Source organism: Zonotrichia albicollis, chromosome 5 (genome assembly GCF_047830755.1).
Source record: "Zonotrichia albicollis isolate bZonAlb1 chromosome 5, bZonAlb1.hap1, whole genome shotgun sequence".
In the NCBI taxonomy this organism is placed as follows: Eukaryota; Metazoa; Chordata; class Aves; order Passeriformes; family Passerellidae; genus Zonotrichia; species Zonotrichia albicollis.
Window position 1 is genome coordinate 25,785,547 of NC_133823.1, and position 22,142 is coordinate 25,807,688.

Genomic DNA, 22,142 nt, shown 5'->3' on the forward strand with positions numbered 1-22,142 from the left:
TGGGCAGTAAGGATACCAAGTCCCAGGGCAGAGCAGAGACCCCGTTGCTGGGGGTCAAGCCTATGTTCTTAGCCCCATCCCTTGTTCCCTCCCACGTCCCCTTATGACAGCTGCCAGCCACTGCGGGTCTGGGGACAGCTCTGGGCAGGTCTGTGTGCCAGGCTGGGAAAGGGGATGCCATGGCCCTGTGCTCACACCTCACTGACCTGTGGTGCATCAGGCAGGATGGGGGGAAACAGTGGTGCTGGAAATGACAGCTGGGAGTTCTTGTCTCAAAAAGAGATTACAGCTTGTCAGTCAACCCTTTTCCATTTAAACTAAGCTGGAATGGGACTTTGGTTGCTGGTCATTACAGAAGCAGCTGGAAGGTGTTTGTATTTCTGGCAAAATGTGTTTGTGTTCCAGCAAAGGCCTCCCTTTGCTGTTTGCTTCTGTTCAACCCATCTGTCTGTGATGGCTTCCAAGGCCACCCAAGTGCTGTTTCTTTCACTGGCTTCAGTTTGTGACACTGTGCTGAGCTTGTGCCCAGTGTTTTGTGAGGCAACCTGTTGCTGTGAAAAAGGGAAGGCAATGTTTGTGCTTTCCCCACAAGCTCCATTTCCAAGCCATGTTCACAGGACACTGATGGTGTTGGAGAATATAATCTCTCTCTTCCCTTTATGCTGCCTCTCACAGAAACGCAGCAAAGGTTTTGAACTAAATAGGAGATGCAAGTTTGTTAAAGCTTCATTAAGGGAAAAAGGAGGACAAAGCTTTAGCAATACAGTGCAGGAATATAAAAGACCTGTGGTAGTTTTATAATGACATTTTATTCAGAAAACAGTCTGTATAAAGATATTTACAAATACTTTGAATTTCTAAGTTGAAATAAAATGCTATTTATATGTCCTAATTTAGATTTTCTTTCTTCTTCCAATGTGCTTTTGCCTTCCTCTTCTGCGCTCTTCTCCCAGCAAAGGCAATTATCAAACACCTTCTGCATGATCAATACCAAACAGACTGCAGTGTTGCATAGCAGGAGAGGTTTGCAGATGCTGTTTCAGCACAAATTTGATTGCTATGCAGGGAGAGAGGGTCCCCTCTCTTTGCCAGCCCTCGAGGAGGCACAGAATTGCTCAAGGGATCTTGCAGCTGGGTCAGTCTGGTCTTGAGCCTCTCCAGTGTGTCAAACTTTGCTTCCAGAATGTAACACCTATTTAGAGTACAGCACTAACATCATGGGGTTTCACTTCTTGTCTCTCGTGAGCCACAACGCTGTTAAATGTGTGTCCTGTGGTTTCTCAGAACCCTGGTTTGTATACAGCTGTGCTTACATGATGCTGCTCACCATTACCTACAGGTGCTGTTTGAAACAAACATTCCCCTGTAGCCATCACTGTGGAATAAAGCTAAACCATATAAAAGTTTGTTTGACATCTGTCACTTTTAAAAGGCCCTTGAAATATTACTCTCTGGATTGCAATATAGATACTATTTACAAAATGTAATTGTCATTTTTCTTTTGGTTTTAAGCCTAAACAGGTAATAAAAAGATATTTAATGTTTCCAGAAAGGACCTGTTTTAAATAAAAGGTTCAAGGTTACAGAATATGATACCGGTGCTTAGTTGTGATGCAGCTTGTAATAAATTAATGAGTGCTTTGAATAAACCCAAAAGTTTTGAACAGTGCCCACTTCTGTGATTAGGTGGCAGGAGTTTGAATTAAGTGCATTACAGGCATACACCAAACCCACACTCTGGCTCTGCAACCATCCCCACGCGTGACTCGGCAGCCCCAGAGCAGCCAGAGCTGCAGGATCCCGTGTGTGCAGCGCTGGGTGACCTCTGTGAGGGGCACAGACAGCACTGCAGACCTGAGGCTGCGCTCTGGTAAGCAATGCCTTCCCTTGGAGAGAGGCAATTCCTGCCCGCGGAGCAGGAGCGCTGGCACAGCGTTAGGAACTTAGGGTGGCGCTGCGCTCCTCCAGCTGCTTCCGTATCTGTGACTGCAACAGAAACACAGCCCATTAATTACTGCTTGGCTGTGTGCATGGGGGTGAGTACAACCCACCCAATTCCTGCAAGTTTTATAGGAAGTAGTGCTTTCAAGCCTTTACATGGTCTCCTCATTCCTGCCATCATGACCCAGGACACGCAGTCTGGGCTGATGATCAGCATTGTTTACCAAGCACACGTAATGACATTCTTAGAGATGGAAGTAATTTTTTCTTACAAATGAGTGTGCCTGTAAAAGTGCATCCCAAAAATGCTGAAGTGTGTTTGCAGAGAGATACATTATGCCCCTGTGCGTGGCACTGATGAGGCCACACCTCGACTGCTGTGTCCAGCTTTGGGCGCCTCAGTTCAGGAAGGTGCCTGATTGCAGAAAAGGGCAGTGGAGGGGAAGGGGCTAGCTCATAAGTCCTATGAGGAGCAGCTGATGGAGCTGAGGGTGTTTAGCCTGGGGAAGAGGAGGTTCTGGGTGACCTTATTACTCCCTGAAAGGAGGGGAGAGCCATCTGGGGGTTGGTCTCTTCTCCCAGGCAACCAGTGACAGGATGAGAGGACACAGCCTCAAGCTGTGCCAGGGGAGGTTTAGACTGGACATCAGGAGGAATTTCTTCACAGAAGGGATTGTTAGACATTGGAATGAGCCACCCAGGGAGGTGCTGGAGTCACCATCCCTGGAGGTGCTTAAGAAAAGACAGGGTGTGGCCATGACAATGCCACAGTGTCTAGTTGACAAGGCTGTGACTGATCAAAGGTTGGACTTGATGACCTCAGAGGTCCTTTCCAACCTAATTGATTCTGTGATTATGTGAAAATGCATATTCCAATCTAGCTGGCCTGGCAGCCAGAGCAAGTTCTCCCTTGTTGGAGGTGCTGCGAGCTGTAGCCCTTGGGTGCCCCAGTCCTGGGGGGCTGTGCTGGCAGTAGCAACACACATCACCTTACCAGCTTCCACCGCAGGATTTTAATCCACTCATCAGCTTCTATCCCCGTTTTTGCACACAGGTAGTATGTCCTCAGTGGGAACACTAAACTGCAAGCAAACAAAGCTTTCTTAAGTTGCTAGGACAACTGGCAGTTCTCCCCAAAACTGAGCCCAGCTGGCCAGCAGTTGGTGAGACAGAGCAGGACAGGGAGGCTGAGCTCCCCTTCAGCCACCAGGAGGGAGATTAACCAAGAATGGGTGACAGCCTTTTACAGCCCAGGGTCCTTAAGGACAAGGACCCTTCTAAGGATAAAAGACCCACATTTGGGCAAGAAGAGGTCACCATGTCACCTGTATCAGTGTCTGACCCCAACATCCATGAGTCTAGGTGATGATTATAGATGCTCACAGAATTAGAAATGCCCACTACACACGGGCCCACCTTTTGCCAGTAGCAATTTGGCAAAGCCATGCAGGACTGACAGAGATTGTCTGACAGAAAGAGACTTATGAGTTAGAGGATGAGCAGGGTCACAACCACCAAAGGACCTTTCAGAAACACACATTGTTTATATTTCAAAATTCCCTTTGAACTTCCCAGCAACATGGAGAAAATCCTGCAACCTACCAGAAACAATTGACTCTTTCCTGGGAATAGTCAAATTGCACAGCTGAGCATTCAGTTAAGTCAAGTGCTCGAATTGGTTCCGTAGCCTTGAAGAGAAAATGTTTTAAAATGTGGACACATGAAAACAGAAGATAAGGTTATGTCAGTTCATCTTCAGTGCATCTAGACTTTTACAGGCACCTCCACAGGTTTTTCCAGGCATAGTTACAATGGCTGTAACACTATAAGCACAAACTAGCAAGCATAGCATCAGCGGTATGATACAAAGTGAGCGTAATACAAAAAATGCAGGGCTGTTCACATCTGGACAAGCAACAGAGGAGATCTTTGAATGTTTGAGCTACATGGAGCTGCTGAGGGTTTGGCTGATGCCTTGTAATGTGACTGACACAGCAGCAAACCTGGCACCACTTTCAGCCAAGGTTTACAGAGACAAAGGCGTGGGTATGAGGGGGGGGGTGCTATCAGACCAGCCAGCTGTTGGAGATTGAATTAATTCCTAAGTGCCTTAAATGGATGAAGCTGGGTCAGGACAAATGTAGAAGTAAAGCCAAAGTAGTGCTTGAAGCAGAAGTGATAGGTTTGGCTGCCTGAGAAGCATGTGCACACACACACACACACACATGTACACATATACACATATACACACATATACATATATGTGTGTGTAAAAGTTTCTTTGGGGGAGCTCAGGTACAGGGATTGTGCATAACAGCAACCCATCTCCCTCAGGAGTTTCATTCTCCCTAAGTGTGAGAGCTCTTCCTCCATTTGTTTCAGCCTCACATTAAGGCCCCAGAAGAGACAGCTGAATTGCTTTCTGCCCAAACACCCTTAGCTGTTTTCATGGTCCTTCATCAGGTGTATGGAGGTGTCTGTTGCTCTCTCATCTTTCCTTAATATTTTTGCAGACTCAGGGGCTGTTAGTAACACCCTACATCAGAAGAAAGCCCCTTGGGCTGTGGTGTGATACCAAAAGCTATCCCAGGGTTAGCTGCAAGCTGCCCATCTGTAGGTCCCTGCAACCCCACAGCAACAACAGGAGTGCCAGGAGACACTGGAGCTGCTGCCTGGAAGGAGATTGTAGTCCTGACAAACACAGGAGTTCTTCTTGCCTGAAAAGTCACTAATGGAGTGCTGCTTTTTGAAATGCTATCCTGCAAACTTAACTCAAGTTGTCTTGAACTGAAATGAAAACTGGTGGAAAGCCCTGCAAAAACATAACTGTTTAGAAATGGTAATGTTTGGTGAGAGAAGGCTCTTGTGTAAAAATCTGTTAGATGCTTGAAATGGGGCTTGGCAGAGGTAAACAGTGTGCATGTGTTTATGAAGGAACTTCAAACAGAGGCATTGTAAGGGCAAAGAAACTCCAGCTGTGTTTCTTATCTTTACTCAGATCACGATAGAAATGGAGCAGCAACTGTAAAGATGCTGCAGATTAATCTTTGTCAGAAGGAATTTTTAAATGAATAGTTTTTCATGTATCCTGTGAGACCGCTTGAAATAAGAGGATGAAATCAAAGAATGCAAAGGATATTACCAGTATTTTCAGAACTATTTTAGCAGCATGCTCTCTGTCAGGTTGAGAGCATGCTGCTAAAATATTTTATTTGTCTGAGCTACAAATAAAGGTTGTGTTGTGCTGGTAGCTTAAAATCCACTTTACAAAGCAAAACAAAAATGTATTCTAGGCCAGGTTGGGCAGGGCTTGGAGCAGCCTGGTCTAGTGGAAGGTGTCTCTGCCTGTGGTAGAGAGCTTGGAAGAAGAAGATCTTTGAGGTTCCTTCCAACCCAAACTATTTCATGATTCTTTGCAAAAAATCCCTGTAAACTCTATCCAGTAGCTAAGACTGGCAGAGCACAGTAAACATAAAACTTAATTTCTCTTGTTGAAGTCATCAGCAAAACTGACTTTACTTGACAGGTTTGACCCCTCTGACAGTTTGGGAAGCTTTAGCTTGGAAAGCTGTGATACAGATGTGAGAAGCCAGAGAGACAAGGAGGCTGCAGCTGCCTGTGTAGATGTTTAAAAGGGGGAACTGTTGTTTGCTACTTACTGTCTGGTCTTTGAAGTACTTCAGTTCATTCCTATGCAGTGTAAACCACCTTGTTTTCCAGTTCTGAAAGATCAAGAACAAATGGTAACTGCTTTGGGAGAGTTTAGTCTAAAACTTCTTGGGGAAAGAAAAACTTTCAAAGCTGCTGGCTTGCCCTGGTTTACAGCTGTGCTTTGTTGTTGCTCAAAACACAAATTGTTCCTCTCTGCAGGGAAATACAGGTGGAGCACTTTCAGCTCCATGCTGTCTTTAGCTTCTGTGGGTGATCACAGGGTGGAAGCAACAAGTAAGCTTTCCTTACCTTGACTATTTTGCCTTGTTTTATCAAATATCCTTCTTTGGTACCGAGCTGTGAAGTAAGAAAGAAAGAAAGGGATTGTGGTTAGAGGCTGAGCTCTGCTTCCATGTCCCACATCCCCCCCTTTGCCAACATTGGGAAGATGCATTAGGTCTTTGGGAAACTCCCCAGAGCCCCTTGCCCTCACTTCAGTGCTGCCCCTGGGCTGATCCAGCTGTCCTAGGGTGAACACGGAGCAGCCCCCAGGCTGTGCCTGCCCCAGGGAGCTCCTGCCCTGCCCTTCTCAGCCCAACACACCACAACAGCTCAGTTACTCTTCATTAAGTGAGGCTGGATGGCTGTCCCTGGAGGTGTGTGACCAGGAGCACGTGGGGTTCAACTGACCGGGGAATTATCCCCAGGAAAGGCTCCTCAAATGCAGCCAGGGGAAAGTGCTGTTTCACTGAGCTGCTCTCTTCTCTCAACCAGGCCCACACTGGACAGGAAAAATCTGTTATGTTCAATGTGCTTTTGGAAAAATTGGGGTTTGAACTGTTTCTCTGGCATCATGAGTGACACTTGGACCTCATCACTTCTTAGATACTGAAATTCTCTGTAGGGAACTTGCTGTGAGATCTCTGAAAATCAAAATATTGCCAAGTTACTGCTTGTTCTTGGAAAAAATGTTACCTTATTATTGGTGGTGTGCGGAAATCAAGCTTCTTTGGAGGTTAAGTGTAACTTGGTGATGAAGGGTTGGTTGTGAGACATATCAGAAGTGGTTCTTCTTGCAACTTCATTAACCCATATTAACATAATTCTTCCTCTTCCCCCCAAAAATACAGTATATAATTAAAATACTTTCCTCTCTGCTCAGAGCAAACTGTTTTGGAGAAATCACCTGTCTCACTTAGACATGAGTTACAAGGGATTTAGAGAATCCAACTGCTCTTCAAGTGAGTCTCAAATGTCAAAATAGGTGGCCCAAATGTATATGATGATTTTTTTTTTTGTATGCATTTTTTAAAAATTCACGATAATTTTAATAATGATTATTCTAAATAAATTATTCTAAAAGATAATGTGAGAATGAAAATCTTTCACAGATTCTTTGTTTGGATAGTCAGACTCACCCAGGTTTTTCCAGGGACAGTATTGACAACAATTATAAAAGCCTTTATTTGCCATGGGCCTGTACTGAGCAAGTCTGTATTTGCTTTGCCTTGTTTGGCAGAGACTTCCTGTATTTACAAACCCACAGAGGGATTAATAACCAGCCTTACTCCATAGCTCACTCCAACAACCATGCTAGGCTCAGGCCAGGAGCACCCCTCCCACCAGAACACAACTTACTGAGGGAGCATTTGGGACAAGGTCACTTTCTGTCCTTCCTGTCTGCATTGCAGTGTGAACTCGCACAGACTCATAAATGGAGGGCTCCTCCACTTGCCGTGGGTAGGGATGCTTCAACACAATTAAAGTTCCTGGACAGAAAAGAGCAGGAGTCATCCATCTGTCAAGTCCAGCTTAGAAAATAACTTGTCAGTAGCTACATTTCTGAGGAATGGTTTATTTCACCTTCTCCTAAAATTAAAAAGGCAGCTGTGAAAACTGTAAATAGATGGTACCTTCTCAAACCTTTACCCTTGCAAATGCTTGCATGAAATCTCTTGACTTTTCAAGTTGCTTTCCTGCCCCAGAGGCTGGCTTGGAGGGAGGGCAGGATGCTAAACTAGACAGGAGGCACAGGAGTCATGGGGTTTGCCAACATGCCACTAGCTGGTGCTTAAATCACCTAATCTGTCAGAGCTTTGGCTACAGGCTTCCTAACAGCAAACCCACGTCAACTGTTCTTACCACAGCTCTTCCCAGGTAATCTTTTCATTATAGCCATTCTTCTTTTTCTCCAAGTAAGGTCATGTTTATTGCATGTTCCCTGAAAAAAAATCTGCATTCTCAATAGTGAATGCATTGTACTTTTCAAAATAGTATTTTTGTACTTTTAGTACAATAGTACTATTGTACTTTTCAAGAACATCTTTGAAATAACTGCTCCACCATCTAACTTCATTCTTTAAAAATAATGTCACAGCATTCCAAATGCTGCTCCATTTGCATTTTATGCTGATATTGCAGCTCTTAAAGAAGAGGGATGCTAGAACTGGAAGCAACTTGGACTTGAAACCTACAGATGTATGAGTAATTTAAAAGTATTCTGTAATGGGAGGGGCTAAAAAGAGAAGTGGAAAAATTGTATTTGAAGTAACCAGCTGAAATCTGTTTGCAGGCACAGGGGGTGTATGCAAATGGGATCTATTCAACTTGCTGTAGGTGGAAAGTCAATATTAGTTTATTTCTATCTGGCCTTGTAGAAAAATTACACTTTACCATTTAAAATAAAATTGAAAACAGCTCCTTCACCGTTCCAGAGAAACTACTCCTGAGCTGTTGCACAGAATCAGGGTATCATCATCTGTCCCCCATGGATAAAAAGCTACATTGCAGAAATAGAAGGACTAATATAACATTTTATACAATATTTTTCTCTGTGGATTTTTTTTTTTCCTCCACAAAGACAATTGTACAGAATAATCTGGTACTTATACACAAGATCTAGCAACAGCTGCACTGTAGCAAGATTATTCTGCCATGTCTGCAACTGCTGATGCTTGGATTGGAGTTGATTCTGATGAGCCCCTACCCCATTTTTGACAAAACATGGTTATGACCCACGAGAAATTTGACACCTGTATCTGAAGGACTAGTGCCTGAGTGTTAATTCTCTCTTCCCCTCTACTGTTTTCCATGGTATTTTAAGGCGGAAAGTTTCTTGATAAGATATCCATTTTTTTTTTTAAATTTTGTAGCACATCTGGCTTAGAGGTTTCACAGAGCCAGCAGAATCTGATTAGGAAACCTTATGGCAGCAAGTGTTAATCTCATCCATAGAGATCAGATAAAACCAATGTCTTGCTTATTAGTGTCTGTTACACATGCAGTGAAGGAGTGAGGAATGGGGAAATACAAGTTTTATGTCATCTGAAATCTTTACAGGGCTAGGCCTGTGGGTGCATGCTTGATTTCCCAGGAAAAATAGCTCACTGGCACAGATCATACATGTGGGAGCTCTGTGTTTGAACCACTCTTGAAAGCAACTTAAAAAGAGTGTTTTGAAAGATACAAGTGCTATATTGAGTGTAGAACAGCATTTTTCTTGAGGGGAGAAATTGGCAAAGGAGCCCTTGAATTTAATGTTTGGGTTAGCAGAGTACTGGTGCAGATTTAGTGTGTGACAAGTTGCAGTTATTGCATGTGCCAGCTATGATTTAATTGGGCTCTTGCATACATCATTAGCACTGCTCTGAGTTATTTGCATACCCTTGCCACAGAGGACACTGAAGTTTTGGCATTAACTTGTACTGACGTCTCTTCATCTCTTACACTCGAAGCTAACTATAAAACTGACATTGCCATGATAATATCCACTTTGTTTCTCCAGGGATTCTAGCCTGATGGTGTTCAATTCTTGTAGGAATCAAGTTTAATATTTTGACCCTTTAATTCAGCCAGAACACTGGTTGATAAAGAAACCTGTGGTTTTCTCTCTCCTCTTAAAAGCAAGAAAAATCACTGTGATGGCAGATGGCATCAGCATGGTGATGGCATTGCAGGCAGGACAGGAGAGCTGGTTAAAAACACATTCCCTACAGAAAGGAGGAGCATAACACTGTAGGCTCCTTCCTTGGACAAACAATTGTGAGATGAAACCATTTCAAGTCACTTTTCTATTTATTTTATTGGGGGATTTCAAGTTCATAGATGAATATTTATTTCCTCACTATCACTGTGCTTTGGTTTTGCTGGTTTTGAGAATGTTCTACTCCTCCTGATATTTTGAAATCCTCCTTCCTCTGAGAAACTGAAAGGAGCTCACAGCCCTGGTTAGCAAAAGCCCAATAAGCTTATGTGTGGTTTATCTTCAAAGAACTTGAAAGACTTTTTGAAGGGGAATTGATTTAGATACAAACACATATGTGAATTTATGAACACTTTAGGAGAAGATCTATTTGCTAGCACAACAGAAAAGATCCTTTTAGTTAGATCTTTGTGAAGCATGGCTACAAATGTGTTCACACACACAATATGGCTCTCCTTACCTGTTTCACTTCCAATTAAAGGCTGGTTTGCAAAGTGCATGACCAATTCTTTCAAGCTAGAAAATTCATTAAATCCAAATTTGAATGAAGTTCCTGTGTGCTCAACATGGAAGTGTTTCACAGAGTCTTTACCCCTAAAATAAAAGAGGAAGATTTGTCAAGATATAAATGCCAAAGGCATTTTGCAGATAAAATCCTTAAATAGCATCTTTCACTGCAGGGCCCCAGGTCACAGGCTGCCAACCACTGTCCTAGTAGTGATACTACTGCCATTACTGTCCCTCACTCAACACAGCTGAAAATCAGATTGTAGTTGCTGACTTAGAGATATGAGATGATCACAGCCTAGAAAGGCCAAGCGGGTCAATTTAACTCTTGCATCAACAAAAAGACTCACTAGAGAGATTTCAAGCCTTCTGCCTAAATCCTTTCACTTACTGGGCTTCAGCCTTGAGGGTGTACTCAGTATGTGTCTTGCTCTTCAAGCAGCATCCCAATCTCGCTGAAAATGTCTTCTGTTTCCCTTTGAAAAACAGGCTGTCTCTGTTTTGCACCCAAACAGGTTTAATAACCTTATTTTAAATACCTAAGGCTTTAGCAGTTGTTTGCTTTGTCTCTGTATTTGGATGATTGGTTCCACTAGGATGGGCACTGACAAACATGAACCTGGGTCCTTGTTCTCTAAGGGAAGTGACAGCTTTTGTTTATGAAACCTGATGGCATTTAGAGAAGTGTGCAAGGTCTCACTTCCTGGGTAGGCGATTGTTTTGACTTCAAAGGACAGTGAAGCACTTATTGCAAGTATTTCTCCAGTGGAAAAGAGACTTTTGTTAATGTTACTAGCACCCAATGCAAACTGTCTGAGCAAAAACTTACACAGCAAATATACCGGAAAAGTGTGGTGAAGAAAATTAATTATAGCATCTCTTTCATTGTTCATTGCCAGTTCCAAAGAAGATTATGGTTTCAAACTGGTATTTAAAGATTTATCTTTGAGCAGTATTTATGGTACTGTAGAAAACAGAAGAAGGCCTCTGTGGGCCTCCCACATGTTTTGTGCTACAGTAAGCTGAGGCACAACAAGCCAAGTGCAAATGCTCAATGCCAGGGGAGAGCTGCTGTGACTCTGCTGCAATTACAGGCATTTCCATCTTTTTGTTTAATTTCTCAAGATAATGTTGCAATGAGAGCAAATTCTACTCTGCTTCCTACTTCCCTTTCAAACTGGGGGAGGGGATTTCAGGGAATAAGTGATCTCTCTTCCTACAGCTGTCAATAAAAACCTCAAGGGATGGCTAAGCAGTTTTTCCTTGAAAAACCCCAAGCTATAATCATGACCAAAGTTCCTTGTGAGGCTGAGGCAGAAAATAAAGTAAAAGCTACAGAAGATATTTCAGGACAGAAGGAAAAGGACAGCTAGAATTGCTGAAGTTATCTTTTCTACAGAAATGTATCAGAAAAAAACTGAATTACTTATTCTACTATTAACTTTTAATATTAGTCAAAAAACTGAAAGAAGACATAACGTTAACCAGTAGAAAAGTTGAAAAACTTTTTAAAATCAATATCAGTATTCACAGGAGATGTAACAAGAGAAACTAGCAGAACAGAATAAAAGACCAAACTTCAGACTGGGCTATTCAGTTCACATGGTAATGCAGTGAGTAATTCTCACTATATGAAGAGCTGAACAAGAGATTGGAATGGACCTGAAACAGACTTTTGTAGGTCTTCTAAGGCTAGAATCTAGTCAAGCAGCAAATTTATTTTCATTAATTAGCACTTGTGTTTCCTATTAAAAGAACTATTTAAATTTTGGTTTATTACAATAAGTTGTTTCCTGAATGCCCTTTAAAACTACCTTCAAGATACATATATATATATATATATTTAATTAGCTGAGGTAGCTACCTCAAATAATGCTTAATATTTTAAAGTAAAAAAAAATATATTAACCAGAAAAACAATTATTTACTTAAAATTATTATATTTTTTTTAAGGAAAGCTATTGATTATAAATGCCACTGTTCTTTTTGGCAACACTTGCACTGAATTCAGTTATTGCTAGTCTGAATACTCATTTTGTAACATCACCTGCAGGAATCAGCCTGCATGCACCAGTTTAAAATTTTGGTCTAGAGGCTGCTTTTATCACACAGTTGCCAAAGATTGCACATGTTTTTAGGGCTGGTTACCTCTAACCAGCCAATGTGCAGCGAGTACCTTGTGTGTCTCATGCATGTGTCCTTAGGTTTCCTCAATAAAATGCTGTGGCTTCTCTCCTTCTAGGAGACTCTTTAAATGTGATTCCATAGTGAAGTAACCAGGCTAGACTTCCTCTTCTTTGGCTGTATCCTGAACAGTTGTGTCCTAAACTGCTGTAATTGACTTCAAGGCCCTTCAAGGTGCTATTCAATTTAGTCACCCAGACCTGGCTAAGACCGAACCTTAGCACAGAACAGAGGAGTAAAACAGCCAAACCCTGGATCATCCTTCAGAGGTGATGGTTCCTATACAGAGATTCAGAAACTAGTAAGATTAGCACCTGTTAAGTGTTTGCTGGTGTCCTCATCATAAAACTTTTCTATTCCCACCAGCTGTTTCTTAAGCTCTTTTAAATGACATGCAGATTTTTATCATGCAGACTGAAAATTTACAGCCATTCTATAGAATTATGTTTTCTATCAATAAGATTAATTCATAATTTGGAAAAATGAGAGCAGCTGTCAAATCCAATCCATTTTTTTTCCTCTTGCAAAATGTCATTCAGTGGGATTACACCAAAAGGAATATATTTCAAAATAGTTTAAGCCCTAGGGAAAAAGAAAAACCTGTAATGCATGGGACATTCAAACGTGGAAGTAAGTGCAGCATTAGATTAGTTCACCCTGTCCATAGCCTACCTTACAGAGAGGGAGTACAGATCTTCCCTTTCATTGCTCTTCCTCAGAAGATAGCTCCCATCCTGCCCGTTGGAGAGCAGCAGTGCTTCTGCAGCATGCCGGGTGAGATTGTCATGGTACCACCTGGGGGGACACAAGGGGTTACAGCACCTTTCACTCTGGTGCTGCTTTTTGGAGCAGGGTTAGAAAAGGCAGTGTTAATTGCAGTCCTTCCTCTACAATTTTGAGTTGTCACCCTCCTCGCAGGCACTCGCAGTTTACACAGATCTGTGCCTCTTGCAGTGGGCATCTTTTGACACAGTCAAAAACTATTTTTCCTTAACACAAAGTTGTGTACAAACAGCTGAGTGTTTTTCTGGATCTAAAAACCCTGCCAGTTCTGCTTGCATGAGCAACAGATTACCCAGGTCTGTGCTGATAAGGTGAAAGCAGCTTTGGGGGGTATAGAGGATCCTTTGTCTATTTTCAGAAGCTGCACTTCCTGACATATGTATGTTCTTTGGTACACATCCCCTTCTGGGCAAACAGGCAGTGCCTAAACTCCTCATAAATTCTGTATTTCCTTCAACGTGTCTTCTCTGCCAAGAATGGCAATTAAACGTGCCTGCCTAAGTTTAGAATTAAAGGGAACAAAATTAACTGACAAAATTTCAGTGAAAATTAAGATAGCTTGCCATTGTTGCCTCTTGGCCACCTGTGATCTGAGCAACAAAAGAAAACATTTAAACACTGTTTCAATTTATCTTCAGTGAAAATAAACTTCATTTTTATATCAAAAGTTTTGAAAGGACTTCACAGGGAGAAAGCCCTGCAAAGAAGTCCAGGAAGTGTAGTTTATAGGTTTGTTTCCATTCAGAATGCTCCACAATGGAAACACCCAATTTTCAACAAGATCTCACTAGAAATGAGCCTGAGACTGAGCACAAAAAGCTGGTGCTGTAAAAGGTTGGAGCTGAAATGCTGCAAGGCATGTGATAAGAACCATAGCCATGCACACACACGAGCCTCTGGAGCAGAAAGAGGGAGGGATAACACACCCAAGGCTCTGCTGGGAGCAAGCTTCCCTTGCTGTGTATGGAGTGGTGCCGTGTCACCTTTCCCTTCCTTTTAAATGCCTGCAACATTGGGAGCAAAGCCTGTCACTGCTTCAGCCAAAGAAATAGTTCCCCTGAAAGCATTAGTGCCATGGCAGCACTTTCCACAGCTTGTAACCTGGCAGTCTTAGAAATGAAACCAGGTGTAACTGTATCCTCTTTCTCCTTAGCTGTTCATCCCAAATTTCCACCAAACTTGGCACCTCACACAAAGCTTTAGCTCTGGATTTGGACGGCTGCCTATTTGAAAGGCCAGCTGGCTGATGAATTGCTTTATGAGAGACTCCAGGCTGTTAACCCAGAGGAAGAGAAGATCCATGTGAAACTCAATACAGGCAGGGCATTGCTGCTTTGGCTCTAGAATGTGGTCCATCTACACAGTAGAATAAAATAATGAATATTTAAAGAGTCAAAGTGTCATCCTCTGGAACACCTGTTAGCCAAAATCCGCTTTGGGATTAACTGCCCAAGGAAGGAACAGGCAAAGGTCAGGTCATTCCTGGTGTGGCAGGATGGTCCCAGCATGGCCAGACCTGCAGCTGAGAATGCTGCACTGTGTTTTGGGTGGGATTTCCTCACACTGTTTGGCTAACTTCAGTGCAAAAGAAGCAGATGCTGAGAAAATCTGTGAGTGGTCATTGTCAGGAAGGAAGCAGATTTAGTTTGATGTTGCTCATAACTGTGCTGTTACCTTATTTCCAAAAAACACCCCTTTACTAAACTTTTGAAAGAGAAGTCAGTTAAGTTTAAAAAATGCTGTGTTTAAATTCACACTCTCTTTACACATAAAAGACCAGTGACTAATGCAATGTTACTACTACGCAAAAAAAAAAAAAAAAAAACCAAAAAAACATACACCAGAAACCAACAATAAACCCCTTAATTGGGGAAATAATGTTGTTTGAAAGCACACTTTTAAAACTTTGCTGACAAGGCTGTAGCAGTTTCTTGCCTAAATATGCTGTCTCAGACAAAAGTCTCTCAAATGTTACTATGTTCCTCTTCTTCAGCTCAAAAAATAGAAGTGGATGGGAGACAGTAATGCAGATCTTGGTGTCAAAGGGACTGCTACGTGTAGTTTTGGGGTTTTACTCTTCCTGACTGTGATAGATGGTTTGATCAGGTTACTTTGATATTCCACTGTGAAAATAGTCACATAAACTTTGTTCCAATTGCATAAACACAGGTAAAATATTAAAATGCTGAAGAAATTTTAGAACTTGCATGACATACCACCAGGAAGGTAAACAAATACTCACCTATACAGTCTGCTCTCACAATCAAGCCTGAGTTGACAGTACAAGTAATTTGGAAAATCGAGAGCAGTTGTCAAATCCAATCCAATTTTTTTTCCTCTAGCAAAACTAATCCCCAACGTCCTGTGATTAGACACTACTAGGTATACTTCAGGTAAATTTAAGTATTTTTCACAGGGAGAATCCTTCTATTTATCTGTCTCAGAAAAGACTTATAAGCAGTTCTTTGAAATTGGCAAGCAATTCAAGATGGGATTTATGCCTCATTTGGCAAAACTGTAAAAGGCAGACCACCTTCAGGTGAAGTTTAGGTTGTCTTCTGAGTTACACTGGGGCAGGAAACAGTTGATACAAAACACAATACTGTATCAACCTTCCTGCTGTCTTAAAACGAGACATAAAGGAAATTAAAATGCTTTACAAACATCCATCTCCTTGAAGCCCCTAAAAGTCCTTTATAAGGTGAATTGTCTTAAATCTTTGGTTTTGAACATGCTGGATAACGTTGGATAATCGGGATGTTTCTGAAGGTGCCTCCAAAAGTCACCTTTACAGAGTCTTGTATTCACTACAAAACAAGTCCAGAAATCTGCTCTGTACTTTGACACCTTTCAGACTGAAAGCCATCATTACTGTAAAAATTGCCTGAGGTTCTTGATTGAGATTTCTCTGAGAAACACAAGAAGAAAGATAGATGAAATTCTTTCCTTGCTTCAACCCCACTTCTGGCTGCCCTTGGCCTTGTACACCCTCCTGGTATGTATACATACTTCTGGGAGGTTTCTCTTTTCTAATAATTTCATTTCTTCTATTAATAAAAAAAAGTGTGGTCAACTTTTTGGGGTTCCATTTCCACAATTTGACTAGCAATCTTGGGCTCAGAGTTTATAGCTGCCATAATTTATCCATTCTTGTTGCTTTAACTTCATCTAAATGGCATTAAATCTCTTTACCCCACCCATGTAAGCAGGCTTGTGCTGTCACTGTGTGTGGTTGAATGGCCATGCCATCCTTCCTGCTCTTTGGAATGGCCAGTGAAGGCATGTCTTAGGGTGGGCAAGCACAGCCACTGAGACCACTTTTGCTACCCTTTGAAAAAGAAACCATTTCCAGACATCAGCCTATTGTTTATGCCACACTGCACTGGTGATGGCATAGAGGAAGGACTTCACTGATGGCTTTTACAGGAAGGAGAAGGAAGTGAAACACCCAGTGCCCCAGAATGCCCAAACCCATCAGAGCACTCAGCCTTGCCCTGAAGATCTGTCCCTCCAGACAGGATGCACTCATGCTAAAATCTCTTCTTTGGAAGATCTCTCTGTAGTTAATGCAGCAGCTAGAGCTACCTACACCATAGTGAAGATCAGGAATATGTTACAGCAAGGTCTGGGGTGGGAAACTCTTTGTTCAGGTTAGAACATCATCCTCAAAATGTTCATTCATTCTTTAACAACCCAAGCTGTTCCAATGAAAAATGTTAATGAAACTTCATTTCTGTGTCTCCTGCAGATGAGTGCCCTTAGGTATGGCATCTATCAGTTATGATAATGCTGTTTTCAAAGCAAGCACCTGGATATTTTGCAAAAAAAAAAAAAAAAAAAATCTGCCTGTGTATATAGGGGCTGCTGAATAAACTTGTAGCTGGCATCAGGTGGATAAACTTTTTAACAATAACACAATACACAAGGAACACAAACACTCATCCATGAAAGGGTGAATGCTGACTTGCATAATTCTCTTCTGAGCCATTTTAATGTGCAAATTGTGTAACATCCAGTAGAAACACTTGCTTTTCTTCCTCACAAAAATGAAAGATAGTAGCACAAGAGAGCACAGCTGGAAGTTCTGGGCTGCTATTTGGTGCAAGTGTTTGGAGTGATAACTCTGCAGTATGCCCAGCTACCAGATTAATGCAGTAGGCAGAGGTCACACTTGGTTTTTGTGTCCTTATCAGATGTTCTCAGGCGGGTGTAGCCTGGATAGAATCAGAAACTGTGTGCATGTTTGGCTTGCTTTTGTGGAAAAGTCAAGCAATTCAAAGTCCTTTCTGTGAAGCAAGAAGGAGATTCTTGGTGTTCAGCTGGGTGAGCTGTGCACTCTTCCCAGCAGCTCCCTCCCTGCTGCAGCAGGGGCAATACTGCTGGTGCCATGTGGTGGGGGAAAGCACTCGGGCTCTCTGAGCTGCAGGAGCCGAGCAGGAACACAGCAAGTCCAATTTATCCTTTGTCCACCTCTGAAAGGCAACAACAACCCAGGCTACTGGGAAGATGAGCTCCCAGTAGGACTTCACTCCCATAGTGCTCACAGGAGTTATTTACCCTCAGTTGCTTGACTGGATTTTTTGTTGTTTGTTTGTGGGGTTTTTTTGTGGTGGTAGATGCTGGCAAGCTTTATGTTTTGTTGTTTTGTTTTTTTTTTTTATTTAATGAAATATATCTTCTACCACAAGGAGTTGAATTTACTTACACTTTGAAACTATATTCTAACCTCAAAGATGTATTCCCACTCTTAGGTTAAAGCAGTAGTCCCCAGCACTGCTCGATGGAGTGTCTGGGAAAGCACTGACTTATCTCCTCTGGATGGATGCAATGTTCTTCACACGCCTGTGCTCCAAAAATGACTGTAAAACTGACTCACTAGTTCTCTATTTTTGGCAATCTGTATTTCAGCAACTTCCAGCTCTTATCTGTCAAGTTTAGTACTTTGGGATTTTAATTTTTTTTCCTAATATCACACCCTAGAAGCATTGCCCATCATCTGAAAATTGCAAAAGGGTTCTCTGTACCTCACATCACTAAAAGTGAAGTTTTGGCCATGTTTTTAATGGTGCATGAGTTGACAGAGCTGTAGAGAATCTCCAAAAGGGCAACAAAGCTAAGACAAGTTACAGATGTCAGTCAACCAAATTAGTATTTATAGACATCCTTTCAATGTGTTACACTGAAATTCACAAATCTGTGTAAAGTACTTTGCTGGAATACAAGGAGGCCATTATATGGGGGAAAATAATTTTAAAATAGAAATAAGCAGAAATAACGTCATTGTATCCAGTCTTAAGGTTTGTCTTCTAACTGTAGACTTTCACTAGTTCATCTTCTGCTTTTCACTTCCATTTTCACTCCCCCTTCTTTTAACTGCCTTCATTCTGATTTTCACCCATTATCTGGCCCACTTTCTAGTCACTTTAATTTTTATCTTCCTAAAATTATAAAACAGAGATAAAAAAATTCTTATGACCATTTACCCTGTTCCAGCCTAACATGTTCCTCAGTTTCACAATTTTATTATCACCTGATCTAGGCCTGTGGCTCAATTTATCTTCTGTTGCTAAAACTAAGCATGGAATGTATTGTCCAGCCTTACAAATATCACCTGTCATGGTATTGTCAGACCTGAAAGGGCATAAAAGTTCTGCTGCAAGGGGTGACAAAGATTAAGTTTGGACTGTAGAAGGAAAAAAAGGCTACAAAATTTTGCTTTCTCTTGCCCTGTGCCTTTCACTTTTGATAAACAAAGTGTCACCCAGGCTAAGCTGTATTGGGATGGGAGCTGTGCTGCCAGAGCTGCCTATAATTACCGGGATGACGGGATCCTCCACATTCTCCCCTCTTGCGCAAACAGCAGCGGAATTCCCGGCAGTCCGTGCTCAGCCCCGGAGCTCCACGCTGCTGCCTCTGGCTGCGCCTCGGCTCTCACAGCAGTAAAGGCACTGCAAAAGGGACTGACTCCAGCAATAACCACAGAGCCCTTCAGAGGAGAATCCCTCCGTCAGCTTCCTTCTCTTTTAAGCCAAGGTGCTTGTGTCCCTTTTTGCAAACTTCAGTGTTTCCCTTTAAACATTTTGGTAGATTTAGGGACGAAGCTAATGGGTGAGGCAACAAGTTTTTAACAACGTGTTCTGCTTTTGATCTTCCTCTTCATTAAGCATTAGGTCCACTTATATACACGTCAATACAACAAAGCTGACTGTAATCTGAATTTTCCCGACAAGTTTCCATTCTGTTGAGCAGCTAACCTGGTAAACTACGAGCATATCCTGGTACTCAGCTTTTTCTCTTAAGAGTAAAGTCCTTCCCATTTCACACTTCTTTAAACCTTATCCAACTTCTTTGATTTTTGTACCAGAAAGCAGAAGCTTTAAAATAAACTGCTTCAAATTCCCCCCCAAAGATATGTGAATGTTGAAGCTGCTTCTCATTGGAATGACCATTGTCTCTGTTGGACACACGCTCCTCACCAGGACTGGGTCTCAGTTGTGCTGGACACTGCATCACCTGTCATGGGAGCTCTGCACTGTGAGAAGGGGCTAAGTTTAGGATGGAAAACCCTTGTGATTACTGAAAATTTCATTGTATGGTCTGGAGAGTGATACACTTATTTGTCATGGCTGGAAAAGTATTTACATTAAGAGATCTTTCAGATTATGCTATAAGAATGTCTGCTGTACAAGGGCTTCTTTTTGCATCTTTAGAAAAAGAAAAGGGGGGGAAGAAAAGTGGCTTCAGTACTAGGCGAAAAGAAAGGGCCTTGTTTAATAATTTGAAGGGATTCTTTATCTGGCATTGCTTATTCAACTTTAATGCATTAAACTCAACACACTTCCCTGAAGGAGATGCTGAGTGTTCTGTGGAAGGGTGAAAAGTTTAGGTTTTCCATTGAAGTGGAAGTAAAATAAAGAAGATACAGCTTTAAAAATGCATATTTGTAGCCTTCTAATTTGTACTCTTTCCTTCTTATGGATACCACATTAGGTACCACATTAAGCTGTATTTCTACAAGACTGTCTATGAGAATGAACTCCTTGCTGCTAATGTTTCTGGCATATATTAACTCAGACCACATTGTGGAAATCAGTAAAAGTCTGGTAATTGGGAATCATGCTTCCTACAACAGCTGCAACTAATTTTTCTTTCCTTCTTCCCTGTAGACTCTGTTTTAGGATGAGCATAATCTTACAGATGTAAAGAAAAATTATAAAATGGCTACTCTGGGTACCACTGCAAAGTGACTTCACTGAATTTCCTACCTGTTAGGTGCTTCAGTTTCCAGGCATTTCATTGAAAGGTTCTTTTAAATATGGGAAAGTAGCACCAGTGTGGAGATAGTGAACAAATCTGAGTGCAACAAAGTAGCTTGGAATTACCAAGTCAATGAACTGCAAAAATAAGCAATGAATTGGTCCGAATCCAGAAATACTCGGGAAGCAAAACACCTGTACTTTTTTCATCAGTTCTTTTTAATGCAGAGCTGACACCAGAGCCCTTTTGCTTTGTCAGAATGATCACTGGCCTTTCTTCTGCCTTGCCTCCCCTCTGCATTGCTGCCACTGTTCCCACTCTGCCTGTGCCCACCCGTGCTGCTCCTCCTGCCCGTGTTCCTCCTTGCCCACGGCACTGCTGCCGGTGACAAAGGGACCCAAGCCTTCCTCCTGCAACAACCAAAACTAACTGGCAGAAAAAATGGTCGAGCCACGTAAGACAGGGAACAAGGTCTGTTGCAACCTTCAGCCTTCCTTTTCGCTCCCGGGTTTTTGCTTTTCGGTGAGCATGGTGTCCTCGTCACAGTGGCTGTGACTTGTCCGCTCTGTCCCTCCCGATGCTCCGGGCACCTTTGGGAATCCTGCTGCCTCCCGGGGCCCAGCAAGGACGGCAGCTCTGGAGGGCCCAAGCCCAGCTCCAGGGAGGCAGCGGAAGGGATGGCACAGGGAGGGCAGGGATCTGAGGGCAGGTGTGGGTTTGGTGCTCCCTGGAGACGCAGGGAAGTGGCACGGCACACCCTGGGCTCTTTCCCACGGCGATGGCTTCGAGGCCACAGAGGTTCTCCGAGGGAAGGCGCACCCCTGCCACCGGCTCCCCACTGCATTCGAACCGTGTGCCCGTCCTCTCGGTTTTCTAACTACTCTTTATTTCTCCGGGTCCCCCGTGCCAGTCTCTCACCCTCATCCATCACCGGGACGAGGCGCTGGGTACAGCACCGGAGCGCCTGGGGCCTCGCTCAGACAGACCCGCCGTCCCCTCCCCATCCTCACTCACCAGACACCGAGTAGCCGGAGCCGCAGCTCCCGTCCCGCCAGCCCCCCGGCTGTCCCCAGGGCCCCGCGGTGCCCTTACCCGAGCGCCAGCAGCTCCCGCTCCAGCGGCTCCCGGCGCTGGGCCATGCTCGGCCGCTGCTCCGCGGCGCTGAGGAAGTGCGGCCCGGCACCTCCCCGGGCGGGGCCCGCCCATCCCGGCCCGGCCCCACGGTGAGACCCCGGCCCTCGGCAGGAGCTGCCGGAGCCCCCCGGCTCCCAGCGGTGCCCGGCGTGGCTCCCGTGCTGCTAACACACCTCGGTGTATCGCCAGAATAATTCATACCTCCCGTTGCTTTAACCTGTCCCTCCCAGAAGTTCGTATTCCCAAGCGTTTCGTTGTCCGCTCGTTTTATTCCTGCAGTCAATCCATGAACGCCCCTCTCCTCTTCTGTGTCCGCCCAAGTGCTCAGCGAGGAAATCTGTGGAGGTGAAATTTGTGGATTATTCTGTAAGAGTCAGGTGCCCAGTTCTGTCCCCAGCCAGCCCCAGAGCCCAGGGGGGCTGTGGTTTACAGCTTTCCACGGCCCTGCCGCTGGATTGCCTGGGAAGGGGGATGCTGCTTGCCCAGGGTCTGCCCCGGCAGCGGGACCCGCCGATTCCCGTGTGATCCTCCGTGCAGGCTTTGAAGGGGTCACACTTTCTTTCTGAAACAGGAATAGGAACATAAACTGCTAGGAATTTACAGCTTCATTCCTTCTTTGGAAGTATCAAGAGGACTGAGGTTTGTGGATGAGAAATTTCTGAGCGTTATTTGGTATTTGTTCTTTCTAACGCTTAAACGATCT

General features: G+C 43.3%; 1 protein-coding gene across 2 annotated transcripts; it reads right to left on the reverse strand.

Annotated features, from left to right (window-relative positions):
* Positions 1-1,034: 1,034 nt before the first annotated feature.
* DAPP1 (dual adaptor of phosphotyrosine and 3-phosphoinositides 1) lies at positions 1,035-21,904 on the reverse strand. 2 transcript variants are annotated; one of them, XM_074541113.1, is made up of 9 exons: positions 21,641-21,904; positions 12,938-13,060; positions 10,035-10,168; positions 7,231-7,361; positions 5,902-5,949; positions 5,601-5,663; positions 3,544-3,629; positions 2,936-3,023; positions 1,035-1,986 (listed from the first exon to the last, which is right to left on the reverse strand). In XM_074541113.1, exons 3-9 carry the CDS (start codon positions 10,072-10,074, stop codon positions 1,936-1,938), a joined length of 507 nt encoding a protein of 168 aa, XP_074397214.1. In that variant the 5' UTR covers positions 10,075-10,168; positions 12,938-13,060; positions 21,641-21,904; the 3' UTR covers positions 1,035-1,935. The 2 variants fall into 2 exon arrangements, with proteins under 2 accessions (XP_074397214.1, XP_005484774.1); XM_005484717.4 differs by lacking the exon at positions 21,641-21,904 and adding an exon at positions 21,398-21,628.
* Positions 21,905-22,142: the final 238 nt, after the last annotated feature.